The sequence below is a fragment of the Thecamonas trahens genome (genome assembly GCF_000142905.1).
Source record: "Thecamonas trahens ATCC 50062 unplaced genomic scaffold supercont1.79, whole genome shotgun sequence".
In the NCBI taxonomy this organism is placed as follows: domain Eukaryota; order Apusomonadida; family Apusomonadidae; genus Thecamonas; species Thecamonas trahens.
The window spans coordinates 21090-30716 of NW_013657601.1; the positions used below are offsets into that span (position 1 = coordinate 21090).

The 9627-nt window shown below is 64.5% G+C and overlaps 2 protein-coding genes across 2 annotated transcripts; one reads left to right on the forward strand and one right to left on the reverse strand.

The window, feature by feature from the left end:
- Window positions 1–939: 939 nt before the first annotated feature.
- On the forward strand, window positions 940–3534 carry AMSG_11425 (uncharacterized protein; the record flags this gene model as incomplete). Its single annotated transcript, XM_013897236.1, has 1 exon — window positions 940–3534. The coding sequence occupies one exon, from the start codon at window positions 940–942 to the stop codon at window positions 3532–3534; it is 2595 nt and encodes an 864-aa protein (XP_013752690.1).
- A 28-nt stretch (window positions 3535–3562) lies between these two features.
- AMSG_11426 (uncharacterized protein) lies at window positions 3563–9573 on the reverse strand (the record flags this gene model as incomplete). The annotated part of the gene is made up of 2 exons (XM_013897237.1): window positions 3563–3572; window positions 3605–9573. The coding sequence occupies 2 exons, from the start codon at window positions 9571–9573 to the stop codon at window positions 3563–3565; spliced, it is 5979 nt and encodes a 1992-aa protein (XP_013752691.1).
- Window positions 9574–9627: the final 54 nt, after the last annotated feature.

The window sequence follows — 9627 nt, forward strand, 5'->3', positions numbered from 1 at the left end:
CGCCACACACACACACACACACACACACACACACACACACATATATATATATATATATGCATTCAAACATACACACGGCCACTGCACTCCATGTCGACCACTGCACGACGTGTGCAGTACGTGGACAGCAACGGGTGTGTACATGGGCCATTCCTGGCAACAGCCGTCTGTGACTGGGTGGCTTCAGGCCTCCTCCCGCCCTCGCTGCTCGTCCGCCTCCCTGGCGAGCCCTCCTTCACTCGCCTGTCGGACCATCCTGCTCTGACTGACCACAGCCCTGTCGCCACCGATCATGACCACCGCCCTGGCCACAGCCACCGCCCTGTCGCCACCGATCATGACCACCGCCCTGGCCACAGCCACCGCCCTGTCGCCACCGATCATGACCACCGCCCTGGCCACAGCCACCGCCCTGTCGCCACCGATCATGACCACCGCCCTGGCCACAGCCACCGCCCTGTCGCCACCGATCATGACCACCGCCCTGGCCACAGCCACCGCCCTGTCGCCACCTACAGCCACCGCCCTCCCCTCGCCGATCATCGCCCCGCTCCAACTGCGCCTCCATCAACACCGCCTGCATCTTCAACGGCAACGTCAGCATTGAGATCATTGGCTTTGTCGTCAACGACGGCGATTGGAACGGGGGCAACTGCCCCAGACACGTTGACGTCGCCGGGTTTCCTCCCGTCGCCCACTCATCGGCCTCCGCTCTACTTGGCGCAGACCGAGGTGGCCCATACTGCCGACCCTGCCGGTCATCAGACTCGGCAAGATCACCACGCCCAGCTGCGGGATGATGTTGTGTTGCTCTGCACTCAGCTGAGGGAAAACGCGGACCAGCTGCAGGCGGCAGAGGCTGCTATGGCCGAGATGGAGGAGGAGAATCATCGCCTGCGTGGGGAGAATGACAACTTGCGCTCCGCTGAAGACCAAGTCATGCGCTTGCGGCAGGAGCTCGAGGACGAACGCGCCCGCTCTGCTGCCATCAGGGATGAGATGGCTGCAGACACCGAACGCGCTCTCAAGCAGCAAGCCAGTCTACTGCGCGCCAACAGCGAGCGCGAACTCAACCTCGCCCTCAAGCAGCAATCGGAACTCCTCACGTCGGAGCACGCCTCGGCCATCTCGGCCGCCCTCGCTGCCCAGGCTGACCGTCTTGCCGCAGCCCACACCACCGAACTCAACCTCGCCCTCAAGCAGCAATCGGAACTCCTCACGTCGGAGCACGCCTCGGCCGTCTCGGCCGCCCTCGCTGCCCAGGCTGACCGTCTTGCCGCAGCCCACACCACCGAACTCAACCTCGCCCTCAAGCAGCAATCGGAACTCCTCACGTCGGAGCACGCCTCGGCCGTCTCGGCCGCCCTCGCTGCCCAGGCTGACCGTCTTGCCGCAGCCCACACCACCGAACTCAACCTCGCCCTCAAGCAGCAATCGGAACTCCTCACGTCGGAGCACGCCTCGGCCATCTCGGCCGCCCTCGCTGCCCAGGCTGACCGTCTTGCCGCAGCCCACACCACCGAACTCAACCTCGCCCTCAAGCAGCAATCGGAACTCCTCACGTCGGAGCACGCTTCGGCCGTCTCGGCCGCCCTCGCCGCTCAGGCTGACCGCATCCGCGCCGCCAACGCCCGCGACCTGGACCTCGCCCTCAAGCAACAGTCCGAGATCATCGCCTCTGAGCACGCGGCCACCCTCGCCGCTCAGGCTGACCGCATCCGCGCCGCCAACACCCGCGACCTGGACCTCGCCCTCAAGCAACAGTCCGAGATCATCGCCTCTGAGCACGCGGCCACCCTCGCCGCTCAGGCTGACCGCATCCGCGCCGCCAACGCCCGCGACCTGGACCCCGCTCTCACGCAGCAGCCCACCGCCCAGCCATCCAGCCAAGACCTCGATGCCGCCCTCGAGCAGCAGGCCGCCACCCTCGCCGCTCAACACGCCGCCGCCCTCAAGCAGCAGGCCGCCGTCCTCGCCGCTCAATACGCTAACGCCCCGGATTCCTCCGAGTACCACGCCAACAAGCTGTTTGTCACGCTTAACGAGCTTCGCGCTACAAAGGCTGAGCTCTCCCGCCTGCGCGCCGAGCTCTCCGCCGCCGACGAGGAGCTCGCCCATGCATCGTCATCGCTCCTCGCTCCGTCGCACTCGGACTCGATCTCGTCGTCGTCGTCGTCGGGCAACCTCGCCCGCGAACTCCTCGCTTCACTCAACTCGGGGCCGTCTCCACTGCATCGCCTCTGGGACGCTGTCACCTCGCTTGCTCTCCCGCTCTCCGACACATCTGCCCCGTTCTTCGCCGCAGTCGCCACCGCTGGGCCCGAGGCACTCGTCACCACCCTCCCGCCGCTCCTTGACGCCCTCGTCGCCTCACCCGCGCCATCTGCCGCTGACCCACTGTGGGACGCGGTCTCGCGCTGCTCGCATCCGCTCCCGCCCGATGAGGCCGCCCTCCTTGCCGCTGTCATCTCGGCTGGACCTCAAGCGCTCGCTACCACCCTCCCGCCGCTCCTTGATGCCCTCGCCGGTGCTCTTGTTGCTCGCCTAGCCGAGCTCCGCGCCACAGAGACAGAGCTCCTCACTGTCTACGACGCCCTGGAGGCTGCCCGCGCCCAGCCGCCGCCTCCCAACAACAACACTGCCTCCCTCGACGAGCTTCGCGACGAGAACATCGTCCTCCGCGAGCAGTGGTCTTCCGCGCAGGACACCATCGACGACCTCACCGCCACCATCGCTTCCCTCACCGCCTCGTCCTCCACCGCAAACATCGAGCTCGCCGCCCAGGTCCGCCAGCTCATGGCTGCTCTCGCCGACCTCCGCCGCAAGCCATCGTCTCCGTCCCCGTCTCCGTCTCCATCTCCGGCCTCACCGCCTCCGCCGCCTCGGTCGCCGCCCACCACCGCCCTTGATGCCGCCACTGCCATCGCCCGCATGGTCCACGCCGCTCACCCCGACGTCGACGCCGTCCTCGACATCATTCTCGTCTTTGTCCGCAAGCTCGCCGCGTCGACGCTCTTCAAGACCGGCATGCTTCCGGCCTCCACCATTGCCGTCGTCGTTGAAGCCTGGGAGCAGCTCTACGAGAACGTCGCCATCGCCAGCGCCCTACCCGACCGCGCCACCCTCACCCCGCTCGTCACCTCGTCGCTCCTTGTCGCCCGTAGCGTCGCCCTCGCAGACGCTGCAGGCGTCGCCGATGACCTCGTCGCTGCCGTCGCAGACTCTATGGCCCTGGTTGCTGCCCTCGATCTTGTCGATGCCTCTGTTGGCGGCGCCCGCGCCCGCCTCGGCCCCCGCCCCACCCTCGTCCGCGCCCTCCAGGGCGCCCGCAAGCGCGTCAAGTCACACCGCGACGCCGCCGTCCGCTCCTTTGACTCGGCCGGTGCAGACGACGTCTTTATCGTTCGCTCGCTCGTCGATGCCGTCGACTCCTGGATCCGCGCCGCGAAGCCGACCCACGAGCCGGGTGCCGCAGCCGCAGCCACCGCCCGCCCCGCGGCTGCCGTGGTCGACGCCGTCCTCGCCGCCATCTAGGCATATCAGACTTTACACCATGTTCTCGTCAACATCCTCTCCTACCGGATTAACATGCGCGACCTTCCACTCAACCTCGTCTTCTCCCTCGTCGACAACGGTTCCAGTCATCGGCTCGAGCATGACTCCGCGACTGTCCTTGCTCGGCCCACGCGCGGCAAACTCAAGGACCGCGTCGGTTGCCGCCGGGCCAAGCTCGAGGCTCTCGCCCTCCATCGTCCGCACAAGCCGGGCATACCGCTCGCGCCTCAGCCGGGTCGGATCCGACCGTGCGGCTACAATCCCGCGCATGTCCAGAACCACGGCCCGGACAACCACAATGCCCAGAGCCAGCAGGCATGCCCACGTTCCGACCTCGACCACCCGAGACGGCGACTCCGCATGGCGGTTCGCGTACGATGCCCCGCCAAAGAACAGCATCGAGACCAGGCAGAGCGAAATCTGCGCGTCGACCTCGTTGTGCAGCGGGACCACGTACGGCGCGTTCTGCTTGACAAACACAATCGCAAACACGAGCAGAGCCACAAGGCCGCCAAGCTGCACCAGCTGGTGCCTCGATGCAAAGGTAGCAATGGTCACAATGACAAGTCGCTTGCCGAGCTCGCCCACTCCACCGTACCAGTACTCGAGCCGGAAGGCCTTGTACAGCGGCCCGTACCGCGCCATACACTCGCTCGTCTGCAACCTGCCGCGGCTCCGGAAGAGCGCCACAAACACAAAACTCGGGAGCCCGAGCACGTACATCACAACGCCAATGATACCCACAGGCAGGACCGCAAACCACTTGGAATCAAAGCACGCCACCGACGGGTCGGCGTCCACAACCCACGTCCCGTTCGGGAGCTGGGTACAATCAAACAGCACGAGCGTTGCCTTGGCCATCGGAATGTACAGCAGCGGCGCCGCCGCAAACATCACCGCTTCCATCATGGCAACCATCGACGTTCGACCCAGCTGCCCCGCCCGCGCAGGTCCCAGACACCGGCCGATCGCCTTGGCGGCCGCCAAAAACACCGCAGAGAGGCCAAAGAAGACCGCAAAAATAAGCACAGACAGCGCGTACCGCGTGTGGAACCACGGCATCGAGCACTCGGACGCAAAGAACGAAAGGTCCACGTTGAGCCCGTTGGCCCACGACAGCGCCGCCTGCGATGACGAGCTCCACGAGAACCGCGCCTCCGAGAAAATGCCCACAATCTGCAGCGCAACAAGCGCCATCGACAGCGTCCCCGGTACAGGTCGGCGACGGAACCGGTCCAGCAGCAGTACGCCCGCCTCGTCATCGCTGCCGTCGCTCTCGCGCCCGTCTTCGGCCGCAGGCATCGCCCGCAACGCCGTAAACACCACCGCCCCGGCAGCTGCCAGTGCCCCAATTACCACCATCGCGACCAGGCCGCCAAGCAGGCCTGTGGCAGCATTCGGGCACTTGCGGCATCGGCCCTCGGGATCCGAGTAGTAGCCCGATGAACACGTGTTGCACATGTAGCCCTCGTACCCAATGGCGCACACTTGCCCGACCTCGGGCGCGCACGCGGCCGGTCGCAGACAGCTCACAAACTTGCCCGGCTCGCTCTCAAAGAACCCGGGCAGCGGCCGCGGCCTCGCACTCGAGCCGCAGCACACCCCGCCGGACGGACACGCCTCACATTCGCTGTTGATGCTCCCGCTCCGAGTGTAGAAGCCCGGCAGGCAGACGCAATCAGTCTCGCCAAACACCACATCGGAGCAATTGGCCACAGACAAGAGCCCGCGCTCCGCGTTGCTCAGGCACTCGGCTGGCGTCATGCACTCATCAGATGTGAGCTCGCTGGAGAAGGTACTCCCCACGCACAGCGCACACAGCAGCGGTGCGTTGGCCAGAGCCGGCGAGATCCGCCCGTAGTCGGGTGGGCAGAGCGTTACCTGCACTACAACAGTTGCTTCCAGCTCTGATGTGTCACCTCCCGACACGAACACCGTCAGGCTCGCGCTGATCCCGGCATCGCCCGAAGCTTCCAGTCGATCCAGCGGGAGCGAGAGCGCCAGTCCTGCAAGCGACACCGTCGACTCTCCCTCTGCCAGCAAGAGTCCAGATCCCAATCCGGTCAGCTCCGCCCCGCTCTCGCCCACAATTTGAACTTGCAGCGGAAGCAGCTTGTCCCGCACCGGATTGCCGTACCCATCGACGTACGACACACTCCCGCGCCCAAAGCTGAGCCCGGACGCCACACTTCCGACGCCAGCCGCTACAGCCATAGACTTGGGAGCCGTGACCGAGGCATTGGCATCGATGCCGTCGTGCCACCACGTCGGCGGCGACGGTGAGTCTGCCAAGCATGTGAAGGCCGCGCCATACGAGTCCAAACCACTTGCCCACGCACTCGGCGCACCGCATCCAAACACAATCGATCCGTACTGGGCGCTGCCTCCCACCGCAGCCATGCTGGCATTGATGACGGCTTCCGCGCCCAGCCCCAGGCTGGCACTGACTCCCATCGCCAACTCGAGCGTCGTCCGGTACGACGGCAACGGCATGTGCATCTCGGCGGCGATCACTGCCACGCCGCCGTACGTAGCCGACGCAAACGAGACTGTCGTTCGCTCGTCAAGCACAATTTGAGGCCACGCCGCCACGCCGACATCAGGAACCGTCACTGCAATCGCGCCACCGGCAAAGGCAGACGTCTCGGACATCACCACTCCGTTCAGGCTCACGCGTGCTCGCGTCGCACTTTCAGTCACCAGCAACACGCCGCCGCGGGCCTGTGGCGCATGCGATTCGCGGACGATTGTCTCACTCAAGACAACGTCCGCATCGCTGCCATCCACGAGCACCACGCCGCCTCCGCCCAAAAGGACTGCGCGGCTCACAGTCTCGGTCTTCACCGCCGCGTCGGTCACATTGCAACCGACCAGCTCAACCACTGCACGCGCACCCACCAGTGCCACCACGCCGCCACCGCCGGTGGAGCGGATGGCAACAAACCCGCAGCGGCTTGCTCCTACCTTGCCGTCGTCGCCCACTACCACAGCTGCTCCGACTCCGGCCTTGCTCTGGATCCCCTGCACCGTCACATTCTCCATGCGGAGTTCGGAACTGGCACCGTGGACGTACATGACGCCTGTCGTTGTGACATCTTGAAACTGCCGCGCCGCAGGCAGCGCATCGCGAATCGTCAGCTCCTGGAGCACAAGGCGAGCCTCCTCCCCGACGTCGGCAACACGTCCAAACGATCCGTCGCACACAATGTCAGCCGGGCCGGTCACAGTGAGCTTGCCCACAAAGGGCGGCACAAGTGACTGACGCGCCGGACAACGCAGCTCGGCCGACACAGTCATGGCCACGTCCGACGACGCGCACTTCCGGGTTCTCAACGCCACAGTCTGCGTAAAACATGCAGTCGATGAGTATTCGCCAACGCAGCCGGGGACTTGATACTCAGGACTCGCCAGCTTGGCATCCAGTGTCAGCATCATCCGTTGATGTGGGAGGTGTGCAAGATGGAGTCCATTCTTGTCGGCGATGGCAACTCCAAACGAGCCAGACGTTGCCGAGAAGACCGACATCGCCACGTCGTATGACATCGCAGGCCCAGCAACAAGCATCTCGTACTCAAAGTACCACCCGGCCGGGACCGCCACACTGCGATAGAGGCCAACACTCGTCCCCGGCCGCTGCGAGGTAACCAGCAAGTCGCGTCGTCCGTCGTTGTCGGCGTCGCACGCCACGAGCGCCGTGGGGCGAACGCCCAGCGTCCCGGCGGCGAGCAACGAAAACGATGAGAGCGCTGGCTTGGTCGGCGACACAAAGTTCGCATCAAGCCCAGGCCACGGGCTCCACACCACTGCGCCGTTTGCCCCATCCCCCATCGCTAGCACGATGTCGTCCACGCCGTCACGGTCAACATCGAGCATTTCCACGGCTTGCGGGCTGCCCATGCCTCCAGCCACTCCAGACGTGTCCAACGTGTAGGTCGAGGCGTGGCGGATGCCCGAACTACTGGCAGAACTGTTAACAAACAAGTAGGCCTCGTTAGCTGAGACGCCAAAGCCGCGCAAATGGCCATCGCTCGTCCGCGACCAGGACAGCCCCCGCCCAAACGCATCCACAGCTGACATCCATGCCATCAACCCGGTCGTCGCTGGTGGAGCAAAGACCCGGTTGCCGAGATTCCGCACCGTCAGCATGTAAAACCCGCCCATCCTGCTCTGCACAAGCCCAAGCCAGGTCAGATCAACCAGTCCGTCCCCATCCACGTCGTAGAGCGTAAAGGTGTCCGGGTGTATCCGTTTCATGGGATTCAGATTAAAGCCAGGATCGGTGTTGCCTCCAATATCGCCAACCGGGACGGCCGCGGCGTCAAAGGTCCCGTCACCGTTTGACCATATGACCTTGGCCTGCAGGCCAGCCACAGAGGCCCCCGTCGGATGGTAGAGCCCACGGCGTACGTACACCACAATGTCGAGTCCACCGTCCTGATCGAGGTCATGCAACTCGAGCCGAGAAAACATGTCGACAGAGGTGTGAGTGTCACTTGCCTCCCCGACATCCGACATCAAATCGATCGGTGTCGTGGAGACGCCGCCATCCTCAAGGCCTACAAACAGTGAGACTGTCCGCTGACCAGTGTTTGAGTACACTCCACGGACAGCCACAATGTCGATGAGCCCGTCGCCAGTCACGTCGCCAGCCACCACGCTGTGCCAATCACTCGATGACGCAATCGCGGCTGATGACACCGCAGTCAGATTGGTGTTCGTCGACAAGTCCACATACACCGCCATCGCGCTACCGCGGCGGTCGGTCGGCGATGAGGAGCTGCAGTCACTAAGAGGTCCGCCCAGCCATGCCACGTCCGACATGGCGTCGCCATCCCAGTCGTTGGCTACCATGGCGGTCACTACAAACGGCGAAGAGACGACTCGCTCCGGCACAAAGAAGCGTCCGTCCCCTCGCGATATCCACACTGTGGTGCCGTAGAAAGCCGAGGTTGTCACCACGTCCGGTCGCCCATTGCTGTCAAAGTCCACAACGGCCACCGCAAGCGTCGGATAAGCCCCGGACGAGGCGATACAAGTTGCGCCAAATTTCAGCTGCTTCACCTCGTTGCCGACTCGAACCGAGCCATCCTCCAGACTGGCTCCGCTCGCTCCCTGTGCAATCCATGAGACCTCCAGATCCGATGGTGTGTCGGCAACAATCACATCAGCTCGACCATCGCCGTTCATGTCGTGCCCGGCAATTACCCGAGAAGCGGCTCCGCCATGGACGGCGACCTCGGACCAGCTCGCTCCGTCGTGAGCAAGCCAGACCAGGCCTGAGCTACCGAGTGCCACAACGAGCTCATTCTCGCCGCCATCGCCTGCCATGTCGCTGACAGAGACGTCAGTGACTCCAGTGTAGGCGGCGTCCAGCGCTGGAGGGTTAAACACCAGCGGCGACTGGGTAGCGAGCGCCAACACCGCTAGCGTCTCGCTCGCGCCGTCCGCGTAGACCACGTCAGGCAGCCCATCGCCCGTGATGTCGGCGACGGCCAGCACACGGTCTGTGGCAGCCGCGGCGTACGCTCCGGCACGGATGATGATGGACGAGCCCGAGAAGCCGCCCGAGCCGTCGTTCATAGCGGCACGAATGTCCTGCGAGCTCGAGACGGCAAACAGCACATCACGCCCACCATTTCCATCCAGATCTGCAACAGCAAGGCTCGTCCACTCGCGGGAGGCAGGCGACGACGTTGCGGACGAGATCATGACCTCTGGCCCAGGCAAGTGACTGGAGGGACTGACAGGAAAGTAGATGACGACCATATTCGAGTTGCAGACCACCATGTCCTGGCTTCCATCATTATTCATATCAGCCAACACCATCGATGCTTCTCCAAACTCACCCACCACAAAGGGAAGGCTTTCCGACCACTCTGCCACCGGATCATCAAAAGCATCACACGTCGGCAACGAGCTGCTGTCCACCGCCAGAACGCACCACAGCGCCATGACGACTGCCACCGCCACCCACCAGGCCAGCACACGACGAGACACCGACACCGACACCGACGACATGGAGGGGGGGGGGGGGGGGGGGGATTGGAGGGCGGGACGTGTGTCGGCTCTCCA